Genomic DNA, 15,852 nt, shown 5'->3' with positions numbered 1-15,852 from the left:
TCTGGGTGGGGGTGGGAAGAGATAGTCACAATTAGATAAGTGTGTATACCTAGGACAGTAGGCACCTAGGAGTGCGGGGTTTACCTGTTTGGGGAGCAAGGAAGGGACAACAGGCAAACAGGAAAGGTGTTCCTAGTGGGGCAACGAGCATGTGCAAAGGGATGAACCTGGTATGAAACCTGGTATGGTAAAGAACCTTGTCCGACTGGGTAACAGTGAAGCTGGAGGAGTCTTTAAAGCCTAGGGTTCTCAAACTCCAGGTAGAAGTCTGGCAGTGGGGAGCCACAGAATGCTTTTTTGTTTTGGGGTTTTTTTTTGCGGTACGCAGGCCTCTCACTGTTGTGGCCTCTCCTGTTGCGGAGCACAGGCTCCGGATGCGCAGGCTCAGCAGCCATGGCTCACGGGCCCAGCCGCTCCGCGGCATGTGGGATCTTCCCGGACCGGGGCACAAACCCGCGTCCCCTGCATCGGCAGGCGGACTCCCAACCACCGCGCCACCAGGGAAGCCCCACAAAATGTTTTAAAGCTGCAGAGTGACATGGTCATATTGTGGTTACAGAGGTCCCCCTGCTGTCACTAGGATGATCTCTTTGCGTTGGAGAAAGAGGCTGGCACTAGTTCTCTGGAGTAGTGTTCAGAGGGGAGTGAGAGCCCAAAGAGGGCAAAGTGGCTAGCACTCCTTCAAGGTGACAAATGCAAGGGCAGTGGGGTAGGTCCTTAGCTGAACGTGGGCCAGGCCTTGTGAATTCACCTTGAGAAAGCTCTTGTATTCGGCACTGCAAGGCTCCATTAGCTGACTTCCCCCACCTGGCTTGCCTGCCCCCCTCCCACAGACCAAGTGGATGAGGAGGGAGGAAAGGGCACTCTGTGGATGCCTGCTGTCAAAGACCAAGGCTACCTCAGAGGAGATGCCAGCCTGGGGGCAGCCAACAGCTTGGCCACATGATGGCAGCAGAGAACCAACTGTTGACTGCTGCACACCCACCCCCAAAACAGGTGAATGGGGAGGACCCCTCAAGTTTCCTCCCAACCCCTAGAAGTCTCTCCCAATGTCCTGAGGCAGAATAGGGGTCACAAGAACCCATGTCTCAGCTCTGGGCAGGGAATGTTTCATATCAGTTTTGCCCTGCATGACTATCTTTAGAAATGTTGACTGTGGAACACAGGAATGGTGCCATAATTTCTGATGTGTGTTTATTCATTTCCGGGTCAATTCTGGTTAGCGAAAGGAGTGCCTTTTATGTTGCCTCAGGCACGGTATACTCCCAGCACTGGGTGTGGCCGCCCCCGTGCTGTTTCCACCCTGTCACCAGATGCTCATTAAGCTCCAGCCTGGAGGGATAGGGGAGTCCAGCATTAGGAATGGGGGATGGGGGGAGTCAGGTATCCAGAGTAAACTGTGCTGGGGTAGGTGTAGCACAGGGTCTGTGGGACCCACAGAATGGACTTGTCACCGCCTGGATCAGGTAGGCTTCCTGGAGGAGATGCCACCTAAGTTGCAAGAGAAGGAAGGGAAAAGCGTGCTCCTGGAAGGAAGAACAAGGAGTATGGGCTGGATGGTGAGTAGAGGAGATAACTCGTAGAATCAGGCTGAATCCCATTGGGCTGAGGGCTCCTCTCCCCACCCCCACCCATTACCCTCCAAAGCTCTGGGACTCACAGTTCACAGGTCCCTCAGACCTCAGCCATGGGCCACCCTGTGATGCTTTCCCTCCCTCCAGGGTCCAGGCCCACCTGGCTGAAGGGGATGTCAGGCTAAGGATATCCCCCAGGGCCCCCCTCTAGTGTTGTGGGGAGCCAGTTACCAAGGAGCAGATGCTGAGAGATGGCAAGAGCAGACCTGAGTTGACTCCCCTACCCCTGCCCCGCACATATCACAGCCCGGAGAGAGAACTCTGGGTAACCACCTAGTGAGAACTACACCCTCATTTCAGAGACTGAGAGGCTGAGGCCCAGCATGGCTTACAGAGCAGGTTAGAGGTGCCCTGAGAGCCAAAGCCCGTGTTTCCCTCATATCAGGGAGGCCCTGGAGCAGAGCCAGGAATGAAGGCCAACCTTTTGTGTTTTATTGTCCCCATCCTACAGCTGCCACCTACTGCGGCAGCAGTGGACAGACCAGAGCTAGGGATGGGCCTCCACATAAGTTGCTTCTCCTCTGACTCTAAAGTCCAGCCAACAGGGCTGGCCCCATCTTATAAATCCCACCTGCCCTGGGCAGGCGGGATGCAATGCACCATCCTGACACCATCCTGTCACTGTCAGCCCAGGGCAGGCCCACAGAGGGATAGTCCCTGCCCACAGAAGCTAGTGCCACTCCTGGGGTCTCTCCACACCTCCCCTCTGGTTCTCCACACATTCCTGGCCTCTGTTCCCCACACGGTGGGTCCCCCAGGCCCTGCCCGGAACGAGTGTCTGAGGATGTTGCTGTATCCTGGCGCTAAGAGAAGAAATAGGCCAGGTGGTCCTCAAATGCGCTGGGGCAACACGCCCCCTCACTTCGCCCAGTCGGTCGTGGGGGGCGGGACGGGACAGCTCAGATCTACTTAACCTCTCTCCAGGCCACTCCACGCACACCCACCCGCAGGCCACTGAGAAAAAGGGGACCGAGTATAGTTGTAGGACCCAGGCTTCCGAGGGCCAGGAAAGTCGAACAGGCAGAAGGGCTGGGCTAGGCCAGGCATAGAGCAGGCCCCGCCCACAGGCCCCGCGCCCGCACCCTGGCCCCGCCCGCCCCGCCCCTGGCACTCAGACAGACTTTGCTCCAAGCACCGGCTGGGAACGGCAGCTGGGGCAACAGGTGGGGCGGCCTCTCTGCGTGTGTCCCCGCCCGCGCCAGGTGCTCAGACCCGAGGGCAGGAGAAGGCGGTGGGCATCTCAGGAGTCCCGGTGGGGTCGGTGCCCCAGGGCTCCCAGGACCTGCGCTCGACGCTTGTCCGAACCCAGACTTCTCATCGGCTCCCAGCCAGGCTTAGGCCTGCAGGAACCTCCGCGGGGCCCCATTTGGGCCTCGATGGAGCTCCACCCACCGCCATTGCAGCCCTTCCTGTTACTACTGCTGCTGCTGCTGCTGCTGCCGCCGCTGCTACCGGCGGTGCCCGAGACGGGAGGGTCCTGGCAGTGCCCGCGCATCCCCTATGCTGCCTCCCGCGACTTTGACGTGGAGTACTTGGTGCCCAGCTTCTCGGCCGGCCGGTCGGTACAGGCTGTGGCAACCTACGAGGGCGGCAGGGAAGGGAGTGCCGTCTTCGTGGCCACACGCAATCGCCTGCATGTGCTTGGGCCTGATCTGCAGCCAGTTGAGAGCCTGGCCACCGGCCCTGCTGGGGCCCCTGACTGCCAGACGTGTGCGGCCTGTGGCCCAGGCTCCCACGGCCCGCCGGGAGACACGGATGCGCAGGTTCTGGTGCTGGAACCGGTGCTGCCCGCACTGATCAGTTGTGGCTCCAGCCTTCAGGGACGCTGTTTCCTGCATGAGCTAGAGCCCCGCGGGACAGCCCTGCACCTGGCTCCGCCAGTCTGCCTTTTCTCGGCGCACCACAATCATCCGGAGGACTGTCCCGACTGTGTGGCCAGCCCGCTGGGCACCCTCGTAACCGTGGTTGATCAGGGCCATGCCTCCTACTTCTACGTGGCATCCTCACTGGACTCGGCGGTGGCCGCCAGCTTCAGCCCACGCTCAGTGTCCATCCGGCGCCTCAAGGCCGACGCCTCAGGATTTGCACCAGGCTTTGCAGCACTGTCAGTGGTGCCTGAGCACCTGGCTTCCTACCGCATCGAATACGTGTACAGTTTTCGTGCAGGAGCCTTCGTCTATTTCCTGACTGTGCAGCCAGCCAACGTGGTAGACGCTCCTGGCGCCTTACACACGCGCCTGGCACGGCTCAGCGCTGTCGAGACTGACCTGGGAGACTACCGCGAGCTGGTCCTCGACTGCCGTTTTGCACCTAAACGCCGGCGGCGCGCGGCCCGTGAGGGCGCGCAGCCCTACCCAGTGCTGCGGGCGGCCCACGCTGCTCCAGTGGGCGGGCGACTGGCCACTGAGCTGAGCATCGCTGAGGGCCAGGAAGTGCTATTCGGGGTCTTCTCGGCTAGCAGAGACAGCGGCCCAGGTGTGGATCCCAACTCTGTCGTCTGTGCGTTCCCTGTAGACTTGCTGGACACTCTCATCGAGCAGGGTGTGGAGCGCTGTTGTGAGCCTCCTGTCCACCCTGGCCTCCGGCGAGGCCTCGACTTCTTCCAGTTGCCCAGTTTTTGCCCTGACCCGGTGAGCAGAAAGAAAGGGCCCTCACTTGTGAGCAGTGTGCACATGCTTCTCTTCCAGCACTGAGAGGGTCTGGGATGGGGAGGGCAGGCAGGGAGAAGTTTTCTCTTCCACCCAATTTCTTAGGGGGTGGTGTGAGGGAATCAGCCAAACAAAGGCCACACTGGAAGCTCATCTCCCAGCCAGGCTAGACCCCGTTGCTACACCATTTTGCTCCTTAAACCCTCTCACTTACCGTGGCCCCTTGCTTTTTTAGGTAATTTCCCTTGTTGTGTGAAAACTGGATTACATCATAACTGTCTCTCTACCAGGCACACTTCCAAACTCTGGGTACAATAATGGTTGTCCCTTCCTACCTGCCCACCACATACCTGTCCCCCTTAGGGACACACAAAAAAACAGCGCCCTCCCCCCCACAGGCAGATACTCACAAATTCACCCAGACTCACATCTACTCACCAACATGTTTTCGCTTTCCCCGTGGGAATACTTGTTTTGCTCTGCTTTCTCAAGAGGGTGGGGCAGGAGTTGTCAGAGAATGCTCCCCTCCACCCCTGTTCCAGAGAGCCTTCCAGGCCTTGGAAGTTGGTGGCTTGTCAGGGAGCCTGCATGCCTTGGGCTTTCCTGACCCGCTCATCCCTGATTGTTCTTCGTGGGGTGATTGGGGGAGGATTCAGGACGTAGTGAGAAGGTGGCTTGGCTCTAGTAAATTCCAGGAGGCTCACCCCGGTCTTGTGCAAGCAACTAAACATCTGGGGATGAGTAAAGGCCTAGGAGGGGCTGGTTGGATTTGGTTCACCATGTAGCAGTCCCAGGCTTTTACCATAGTTGGGGCCCTTCTCACCCCAGGCAGGAGGTCTCCCACCCTATGCTGAACTAGGTGCTCCTTCCTGCAGACCCTACCCAGGTTCTCTTCAGCCATGGTGTCAGGGAGCTAGAGCAGAGACTAAGAGGACGTTCCTTAAAATGCTTCCCTGATGACAAACCCAAAACTTATCCCTTGAAGCTATTGAAACAGTCCCACCCTACATTACAAGAGATTAAGCCAAGGAAATGGGGTGAACGAACAAACAAATGGCATTGGACAAGTGGCCTTTCAGGGAGCTAACCCACAGTCACTGCTCTCTGAGTCTTTGGCTGCCCTGTGGCTCTGGCCCTGCTGTGACATTCTTCACTGACTCCTTTTGCTCTGATTGATGCCCCAGTGGTGGGAGAGAATTTACACACAATGAGGGATGGGGGGATCTTCTGCCTCCCTCCTTCAACTCACTCCCTCTGGGTTGAGGAGGCCCTAGGGGTTGAGATCCCTAGTCTGGGTCTGGGCAGCCCTGACTGCCCTCCTCTCCTTCTCTCTGGGGAGTCAGAACCTCTCCCTGACTTGGCTAGTGGTCAGGGGATCAGAAGACACCCAGCACGACTTGGCAGTGCAAGGCTCCAAAAGGACTAATCTCAAGCCCTGCCCACAGGCTGGCCAGGACCCCAGGCAGTGTGTGAACCAGCCTGTACAGTGTTTGTCCAGTGACTGGGCATGCAGCCTCCAGGAAGAAAGCCACTGTGTGCTCATCTTGGCTGCCTTCACGAAGCCTGAGGGGCTCAGAGCTGGTACCTGCCCTCCATGGGTTCAGATAGGGTTTGAGTCTGGTGGAGTCACCCTCCTCTATGGGGCATTGGATACTTGAGTCTTTTCAGGAGGCTGGAGCCTGGAAATCCAGACAAGCCTGGAAATTCAGAGCTAAAGCCCTGGAGCCCAGGGGCAAACAGACAGCGGTGCAGCTCTGACCAGGGTAGGGCCTCTTTTCCACCCCACAGCCCCACCTGTCCCTGAGTCATACTGAAAACACCTGGCTGGCTTCCTGCTAGGGCCAGGACTTTTACTCACCTCCAGTGAGGACAGAGTCTCAGTCCCCACCCACTCACCCTATAGATCCAGTGTGTGGAGTTTCAGGGCTCAGCTCTATGCTGAGGTCTTGTTCCCAAGACTTATAATCAGCACTGAGGTCTCAGGACTGGGTTAAGCATACTTAGTCTGATAGGGGCCTTCCATCAGCCTTGAGGAGTACGCTTAGGGCTGGCAAAGGAGGGTCCCAAGCTACTGGGCCACAGAGCCCTGCCTGCACCTTGCACCCAGCTCCAATACCCTGCATCCATACCCTCACCTCCTGGTTTCCCAGAAGCTTCCACAGCTCGGCACTGGGGCACTGAGTGTCCCCCGAACACCCCCCTGCTAAGAGCAGGGGAGAAATTAGTGTCTCCTGTTACCTGGACCTTCAGGCCTTGGTTTATCCCTCCTGTACCCTGAAGGAGGTACAGGTAGCAGCTGGAGGTACAGGAAGACCTTTGGCATCTCAGGGAGAAGGACGACGTTACCAACCCTGTGCTGGCCAGTTAACCTCAGAGTTCAGCCCCTTAAGCAGGTGGAGAGACTGAAGCCTGAAGAGGGGACAGGGTTTATTGAAGTGCAGGGCAGGACCAGCAGGGGGCAGGAGAGGACTCTGGTCAGGAACTCAGACTTGCGACCTGGCTCGTCTCCTGAGAGGCGATAAGGCCTTTGACAGGTGAGCAAACCTCTCTGAGCCAGTTTCCTTATCTGTAAAATGGGGGTGATGAGAGAACCCACTCTACAGCGTGGCTGTGAGGACAGAATGGGGTTGGCTCTGTAAAACTCAGTAACTCATTATCAGAATGGCCATGGCAGGGTAGGGCTAGGTGTAGGAGGAGCCAGCGTTACAGCCTTGGCCTTCTTCCCTGGCCTTGCTACATCTGAGAGCCCCATGGAGGCGGTGGGGTAACTGGCAGGACTGGGGCCTTCTCCAGCCAAGCCAGGTGAGGGGTGGGAGTTTAGGCTGCTGTGGTCACTGACAGAAGCCCCAAGGGGTCAGTTCATGGAGATGAGCCCTGACTCCTTCCCTGACCCTCCCCAGCCTGGCCTGGTGGCTCCCAGCCCCAAAACCAGCTGCCGCCACTTCCCTCTGCTGGTCAGCAGCAGCCTCTTACGGGTGGACCTATTCAACGGGCTGTTAGGACCAGCGCAGGTCACTGCATTGCACGTGACACGTCTCGACAATGTCACAGTGGCCCACATGGGCACAGCCGACGGGCGCATCCTGCAGGTAGGTCCCTCATCTCCACAGCCCCTTGTCCCGGGATCCCTGTCCCCATTTTGCTCACAGCCGACCTGTCCCAGGTGGAGCTGGCCAGGTCTCTCAACTACTTGCTGTACGTGTCCAACTTCTCACTGGGCAGCAATGGGCAGCCTGTGCATCGGGATGTCAGTCGCCTTGGGGACCACCTGCTCTTTGCCTCTGGGGACCAGGTAAGGTGGGCAGGGTAGGGCCCGGGGCTGGGCTGTTGGGAGCACAGCTTCTCCATCAGATCCAAGGAGGCATTGACACACAGGTCCCCCCACCCTGATCTACAGTAGGACCAGGGGGTCTAAGGGGCTTAGTCTCCCCCTTCAGCCACCCCTGAGCCACCTGTTTGTCCAAGGTCTTCCAGGTACCTATCCAGGGCCCTGGCTGCCGCCACTTCCTCACCTGTGGGCGTTGCCTGCGGGCACAGCGTTTCATGGGCTGTGGATGGTGTGGGGGCATGTGTGGCCGACAGAAGGAGTGTCCTGGCTCCTGGCAACAGGACCATTGCCCACCCGAGCTTACTAAGGTATGGCTTGCCTGGCAGGGCACAGGTAAGTGTGGGACAAACTGGGCCTGGGGTGGAGGTCAGCAGGTCTTAACCATGATCTTCCTCAGGCCTGGGATGTCTTCAGTATTTACAAGGAGGACATTCTTTTTTTTAACTTTTAATAAATTGATTTATTTATTTTGGCTGCGTTGGGTTTTCATTGCTGCGCACGGGGCTTTCTCTAGTTGTGGTGAGCGGGGGCTACTCTTCATTTCGGTGCATGTGCTTCTCATTGCGGTGTTTTCTCTTGTCACAGAGCATGGGTTCTAGGCGCGCGGGCTTCAGTAGTTGTGGCTCGCGGGCTCTAGAGCGTAGGCTCAGGAGTTGTGGCACACGGGCTTAGTTGCTCCGCGGCGTGTGGGATCTTCCCGGACCAGGGATTGAACCCGTGTCTCCTGAATTGGCAGATGGATTCTTAACCACTGCGCCACCAGGGAGGTCCCAAGGAGGGTATTCTTGGCAGAGGGGATGGCACATGCAAAGACTTAGAGGCAGAAAAGTATTGAGTGAGGACAAGCAAGTGATCTAGAGTGACTGGAGTGTGAGGCAGGCAAGGAGTGTGGCAGAAAACTTAGGGGAAAGCAGACAGGGCTGAGAGTCCCGACGCATGAAAGTACTCAGGCTCTCTTCTCCTCCCCTCTCAGTTCAGCCCCCACAGTGGACCCCTAAGGGGCAGCACGAGACTGACCCTGTGTGGCTCCAACTTCTACCTGCATCCTCCTGGTCTGGTGCCTGAGGGCACCCATCAGGTCACTGTGGGTCAAAGTCCCTGCCGACTGCTGCTCAAAGGCAACTCAGTCAGGTATGACTTGGTCCCTGCCCTTTCTATCCCTGATGGGGATAACCAAGCAGCCCCTTCCCTGTGAGACCCTGTCCTCTGCTTGTATGGGGCAAGGAGGTATGAGGCAAGCTGTAGTAGCTCTGGTTGCTTTCTGTCTGGGAAGACATCTCTGTCCCTTCTTGAGCCTACATATGCCCTACCTGTCTGTTGAGTCATGGCAAAGCTAGTCCCTGACCCGTCAGATCCTGCCGATCCTGGATGAAGCCATGGGTAGAGAGATGCTATCTTCAAGCTCAGATGAGACCTGTGATTTTTGGTGGGCATGCAACCAGGCCTGTGTGACCCCTGGCTGACCTTGAGTTCCCCTGATGTCCCAGCCAAGTACCCCGGAAGGACTTTGTAGAGGAGCTTGAGTGTGAACTGGAGCCCTTGGGCACACAGGAAGCCGGGCCTGCCAACGTCAGCCTCACTGTGACCAACATGCCACTGGGAAAGCACTTCCGGGTAGATGGCACCTCCATGCTGCGAGGCTTCTCTTTCATGGTGAGGCCACCTTTCCTTGTTTGTGCCCTTGGCCAGCTGGGCAATTCGGGCAGGGAAGAGTTTGGAGTGGAGTGCCTCCTGCTCCAAGCTAAGCCACCTCCATGCCCTCTTAGGAACCCATGCTGACAGCAGTACAACCCCTCTTTGGTCCACGGGCAGGGGGTACCTGCCTCACCCTTGAAGGCCAAGGCCTATCTGTTGGCACCAGCCGGGCTGTGCTGGTCAATGGGACTGAGTGCCTGCTGAAACGGTAAGTGCCGGTGGGAAAGGGGATGGGAGGCCACAGGGTCCCACATAGGGGAGCCCTCATCAGGTGGTGCTTGGATCCCCGACAGGGCAGGGGAAGGAGGGCTCAGTCACTCAATGTAGGGAACAGGTCCAGGAAGAAGTGTCTGCTGCTCCCTCCGGCCCAGAGGTGGTTTGGGATGGCAAGAGAGCCCATTACAGAGTCCACTGGCTGCAGCCAAGGCTGTGGGGGGAACCTGTTCCCTCCCTGACTTCTTGGAGGCCTTTCTAGGACCACCCTATCTTCAGACAGACCCATGGAGTACGGGCAAGTTGAGGAGATGACCAACAGAGGAACTGGCAGGGGTCAGCAGGCCCCTGGAGGAGTCGGGCCTAGCCATCACATGGAGGGTGCCCCTGAGCCTAATCCCCCTGTTCTGCAGGGTCAGCGAGGGGCAACTTTTATGTACCACACCCCCCGGGGCTGCTACCGCCCGCGTTCCCATTCGCCTGCAGGTGGGGGGCGCCGAAGTGCCTGGCTCCTGGAACTTCCACTACCAGGAAGACCCCATCATGCTGGGTATCAGCCCCAACTGTGGCTACACGTAAGTGCCACCTTCTTGCCCACTCTGGTCTCCTGAGAATGAGGAATCCAGCCTCGGAGAGCACCCCAAGTCCACCACCCTGCTCTCCTCCACAGTGGTTCCCACGTCACCATCCACGGCCAGCATCTGACTTCAGTGTGGCACCTCGTGCTGTCATTCCATGATGGGCGCAGGGCAGTGGAGAACAGGGTGAGTGGGCACTGGTAGCTGCTGAGTGGGCACTGGCCAGGAGGGAGGAAGGCCACACCAGTCCCCTGAGTTCCAGCCCCAGCCCATGCTGGGCTGAGGGGTCTGGGGTGGCTGTAGGTAGGATACCGGGCTAACCACTCTTGCATGGACCCAGCAGTGTGAGGGGCAGCTCCCGGAGCAGCAGTGGTGCCGCCTGCCCGAATACGTGGTCCGAGGACCGCAGGGGTGGGTGACGGGGAACCTGAGTGCCCAGGGGGATGGAGCTGCTGGCTTCACACTGCCTGGCTTTCGCTTCCTGCCCCCACCCCACCCACCCAGCATGGACCTGGTCGCACTGAAGCCTGAGGAGCATGCCATTAAGTTTGAGGTAAGTGGGGGGGGATAGGGGGTGGAGACAGTGGAGGGTTAAGGCTGCACCCTGCCCGAAAGAGATGGGGGCAATGGCCAGCCCTCATGACTGTCTCTGCAGTACATTGGGCTGGGCGCTGTGGCTGATTGTGTGGATGTGAACGTGACCGTGGGCGGTGAGAGCTGCCAGCATGAGCTGCGGGGGGATGTGATTGTCTGCCCCCTTCCCCCCTCCCTGCAACTTGGCAAGGACGGTGCTCCACTGCAGGTAGGCAGCTCAGCTAGCCCTCTACGGGAAACATGGGTTGAGGACCTACAGGCTGGGCCTGAGCTGCCACGTGCCTCCAGGTCTGCGTGGATGGTGGGTGTCACATCCTGGGCAAGGTAGTGCGGCCAGGTCTGGAAGGGGTCCCACAGAGCATACTCCTCGGTGTCCTACTGGCCCTGCTCCTGCTTGTGGCTGTACTGGCCACCATACTGGTCTTCAGTTACCACCAGAGAAAAAAGCTAGGTGAGCTCTCCACTCCCATCCTGACCCAACCCCACCCCCAAACTCTGACATCTCCAAGTCCCTATATCCTCTCTCTGCCCAGGCCTTAGGGGTCTGCCCACACCTCCTGGGTAAGGGTCAGCCTCTAGGAGCTTGGAGTGGCTGGCTACCAGGAGCCACTTTTCCACAGTCCTTTCGACGAACCTGGACGACTTGGCATCCCTTGACCGGACCACTGGAGCCATGCCTCTGCCTCTGCTCCGCTCAAGCTCTGACTATAGAAATGGCCTTGGTGAGATGGTGGAGGTGCTAGAAGCTGGGACCATACTTTCTGCTCCACCAGCCCCTCATTCCCTCTCTTCCTCAGCAGCCCCTGCCATTGATGGCCGGGATTCCACCACTCAGGTCCACAGAGTGTCCTTCTCAGGCAACGGGGATGGGTCCCATGTCCCACTGCTGCGGAAAGAGTCCATCCAGCTCGGGGACCTGAACTCTGAGCTCCTGGCCGAGGTCAAGGATGTACTGATTCCCCACGAGCGGGTAGTCACCCACACTGACCGAGTCATTGGCAAAGGTATGGGGGCCAGGCCAGGTGGGGTTGGGGCTCAAGGGATAGTTGGGCAGGACTCTGAGCCTCCATTTGCTCATCTGTGAAATAGGAGTTCTGTCTTCCATGGGTTCTGGTGCAGATTAAGTGGGTGTGGAAGGGCTGCAGGCTCTGCCATCATGAGGCTGCTGCTTGTCTTTAATGTCAGGTTGGCCAGTTGGGGCTCTGGGGTCTGGTTGCCAGTGGGAGGCTGTGGTGTGAGCCCTGGGCACTGGGGCCCCTCTCACTGTCTCTCCCTCATCAGGTCATTTTGGAGTTGTTTACCATGGAGAATACACAGATGAGGCCCAGAATCAAATCCACTGTGCCATCAAGTCGCTGAGTCGTAAGTGGAGCAGAGGCTGGCAGGATACTCGTCCCTGCTGTGCTACCACTTCGCTGAGTGACCTTGAGCAGGAGACCTTTCTTCTCTGTTTCCCTATCTGACCCTTGTAAAGGGCCTCCATGCCCTGGGCCTGACTCCAGCCTCTCTGCAGGCATCACGGAGGTGCAGGAGGTGGAGGCCTTCCTGCGTGAGGGGCTGCTCATGCGCAGTCTGCACCACCCAAATGTGATGGCTCTCATTGGTATCGTGCTGCCACCTGAAGGGCTGCCCCGCGTGCTGCTGCCCTATATGCGCCATGGAGACCTGCTCCAATTCATCCGCTCACCCCAGCGGGTCAGTGCTCAGCTGGCCCTGGACTGGGGGGCTTGGGCAACAGCTGGGAATGGAGCTGCTCCGTCCTCACCTACTGACCCACCTGTGCCCCCAGAACCCCACAGTGAAGGACCTCATCAGCTTTGGCCTGCAGGTGGCCTGCGGCATGGCGTACCTGGCAGAGCAGAAGTTTGTGCACCGGGACCTGGCTGCTCGGAACTGCATGTGAGCAGCCAGAGTGAGGTTGGGGTGAAGCCAAGGGGCAGAGCACCAGGGCGTGCAGCTAAAGGTGCCTCAGGGAAGGCCCATGCTCCAGTCCTTGCTGTGCAGCCCTGGGCATGTCTTTCCCTCTCTGGGCTTCAGTTTTCCTGTCTGCCCAATGCAGGCTTGAGTCGGACACTGTGGCTCAGAAACCTTGTAAGGGCCTGAAACAGGTGGGTTCAGGGCCTGGTGGGAGCCCGTCCTGAGTGTGATTCTCCCCTCCCAGGCTGGATGAGTCATTCACAGTCAAGGTGGCTGACTTTGGTCTGGCCCGCGATGTCCTGGACAAGGAGTACTACAGTGTCCAACAGCGCCGCCATGCTCGCCTACCTGTCAAATGGATGGCGCTAGAGAGCCTGCAGACCTACAGATTCACCACCAAGTCCGACGTGGTTAGGCCCCACCTGCCCCAGAGTCCACAGGGCCTCTGAGAACACTTGGCCTTGCCCATTGATCTCCGGATCGTGATGAACCCAGGGAATCCCCACGCTGGGCAGCCCCACAGCCCATTCACCCACCTCTGGGCAGGTGTCAGGGCAAGAGGAGGCTGTGAACTCATTGGCTTCTCACAGACAATCCAGGCCCTGCCCGGCCCCAGCTCTGGACGGCTCTGGTGGTGGGCGGGGACAGAGGGAAGATGCTTGTGAGGTATTGAGGAATGGGCTCTGACTTGGGGGTCAAGCCCCTCATTTCCAGCTAGAGGGCTCTGGGAGGTAGGGGACCTGGGTGGGGCCACCTGTCCCCCCCAGGGCGAGAGCTGAGTCCCTTCACCTGTCCCCTCCCACAGTGGTCGTTTGGTGTCCTCTTATGGGAACTGCTGACACGGGGTGCCCCACCGTACCCCCACATCCACCCTTTTGACCTCATGCACTTCCTGGCCCAGGGTCGGCGCCTGCCCCAGCCTGAGTATTGCCCTGATTCTCTGTGAGTATGTGGAAATGGCAATGGGAGGGAGCTGGGCCCCAGAGACAAGGAGGGGAGGAGGGGGCCAGAGACAGAGTTCTTGCCTGGCTCTCTGACTGATTCTCTGGTTGACCTAGAAAGGGACCCTCTCTGGACCTCAGTTTCCTCATCTGTGGTTCCACAACCATTCGAGGCTTGGTGCTGGAGGGATATCACGGTTGCCATGGTAACACCATTCCCAACTCAGAGTCTGGGTTGAGGCCAGTGATTTGATTTCCTAGCACTCCTCTCCCCTCACCCCGCCAAGAGGGGCTGTTTTCCATCTTTTCCTCTTACTTAACCTCAAGGAAAGGTTCCATTAGCTCTCATACTAGCCCCCTCCACGTCTCCAGATCAGAATGTTTTTTTCATTGGATATAGTTTCAGATTCCCTGTTCCCAGAGGCATGGCAGCAGCTGTGTTTCATCAGTGCCTGTTGCGTGGTTCAGCTTCATAAGCAGCATGCATGCCTTAGCTGTGCTGAGGTCTTTGAGGTTAGAACAGGAAGAGCCAGGTCGTAGGTGAAGGTGGTTGATGATTACTGTCTCACTCAGCTTGTGCTCCAGAAGGGTGTGAGTAACCCTTCCTCACAGCCCTGCCTGCCTTGATTTTGCTTTTTATTATTTATTTCACTAATGAACCTGGTTCAAAGTAAGGGAAATTAACTTCACTGCCTATCTGCCTCCGGGTCAGGCTCCCTGAAACAGATTCTGAGATGGAGGTTTACATGCAGGGGGTTTATTGGTAGGTTGGGGGCGAGGGAAGCAGGACTAGGTAGGGGGAGAAGTTGGGCTGTGATGCAGATGCAACAGAGGCTGCAGTCCATCCCCTGGGGACCTCTGGAATTGGGATGGCCCTTCAGAGTTTTCTGAAATTGAGACCAAGGGGCCCAGGTCTTTGTTCCAGACATCCATTAGTCACTGCTTACAGATGTCCCTGAGGAAGGAGTGTAAGCTTGGAGGAGGCATTTCTTTTCTGCCTAGGGCAGTTCCTAGAGGGGGCCTCAGCCAAGAGCCATCAGAAGTCACAGGGAGAATGAAGGGGGGAAACTGGGTGGCATACCATAGCAGCCTCCATACCAGGGGAAGTCCCTTCTCTCTGGGCTTCAGTTTCCTCACCTGCAAAGCTGGAATGATAACAGTACCACCCTCAGAGGTCTGAGAATTATACGAGATTATTGTGTGTAGGTCACTTTTAGTATCATTTAAGGCAGGGATGACATTTCCAAGATAAAGGGTCATGTATTAGGACCCAACAGACAAACCTAGAGAAACTCTGCTTGGAATCCATGGTGCCATGAGCTGCCCCACACATCTCAGGGCTTTTAATCCCCATTTCACTGGACCTGGGCTTCCTTCCTGGAAGACATGATGATAACCATGATAGCTTGTGAGCTGGGCCCTAAGCTAAGAACTTCACAGGCATCCTCTCACTTTATGCCCCAATAGCTCTGTGATCAGAGAAGACTCCAGAGGCACAGACAGGTTAAGGAACTTGCTCAAGATCACATAGCCCAGGTCACAGGACACAAGAGTCCAGCCTCTCAACCCCTGAGGCAATTCGACCTCTGCCAGGGTGGGAAGGCAGTCGAGAAGAGCTGCCCTTAATTGGCTGATGCAAGGCACCAGGCCCTGTCACCCACTCTCCATCCCATGTGGCCCGCCAGGGGGCCAACAGCAGGTGGATAGCGCAGAATCTCTGGGTAGGGGTGCACCGTGCTCCTCATGTTTTCCTCTACCCGGTAGGTATGCAGTAATGCAGCACTGCTGGGCTGCAGACCCTGCAGCACGACCCACCTTTGGAGCACTGGCAGGGGACATGGAACGCTTGGTGGCCGCGTTGCAAGGGGACCACTACGTGCAGCTGCCTGTGGCCTACGTGAACGTGGGCCCTGGTGCCCCGGACAAGGCAGACATGCCCTCGGAATAGTCGCCATTCCCACCAGTGCACAGGAGTATAGGTGGCCCGGCCCCTCTCAGAGCCACAAAGGCCCACGTGACCTCAGCCCCAGGCAGGCATCGTGGGGTTGGACCTGCGTAGCGGTGGAAGTTAACCCCAAGCTGCCTCTGGACTAGCCTCTGCCCTGTCCCTGTCCCTGCCCCTTAACCTTCAGGGGCACAGGAGGGCTGCAAGGCACATTGGTCTCTCACTTCCCAGTGGGGGCCAGTGAGGGGATCCTTGATGCAGTGAGTATGTATGGAGTGTCTGCTGTGTGACTGGCTGCTGGGCACAGGGGACTCAGTGGTGACCACTGGCCCTTAAATCAGTAAGTGAACAAATAAATA

General features: G+C 57.9%; 1 protein-coding gene across 1 annotated transcript; it reads left to right on the top strand.

Moving 5' to 3' along the window:
- The first annotated feature begins 1,313 nt into the window (after nt 1–1,313).
- On the top strand, nt 1,314–15,496 carry MST1R (macrophage stimulating 1 receptor). The gene is given in 21 exon segments (XM_060110081.1): nt 1,314–1,559; nt 2,963–4,264; nt 7,183–7,371; nt 7,446–7,574; nt 7,748–7,918; nt 8,584–8,741; nt 9,098–9,263; nt 9,377–9,513; nt 9,932–10,093; nt 10,189–10,282; nt 10,437–10,649; nt 10,752–10,898; nt 10,979–11,141; nt 11,311–11,412; nt 11,488–11,694; nt 11,972–12,052; nt 12,204–12,385; nt 12,480–12,589; nt 12,852–13,089; nt 13,413–13,549; nt 15,313–15,496. Coding segments are annotated over 21 exon segments (4,518 nt in total).
- The last annotated feature ends 356 nt before the right edge of the window (nt 15,497–15,852 follow it).

The sequence above is a fragment of the Mesoplodon densirostris genome, chromosome 10, assembly GCF_025265405.1.
Source record: "Mesoplodon densirostris isolate mMesDen1 chromosome 10, mMesDen1 primary haplotype, whole genome shotgun sequence".
NCBI classification, from domain to species: domain Eukaryota; kingdom Metazoa; phylum Chordata; class Mammalia; order Artiodactyla; family Ziphiidae; genus Mesoplodon; species Mesoplodon densirostris.
This window is presented reverse-complemented; position numbering and strand designations above follow the sequence as displayed.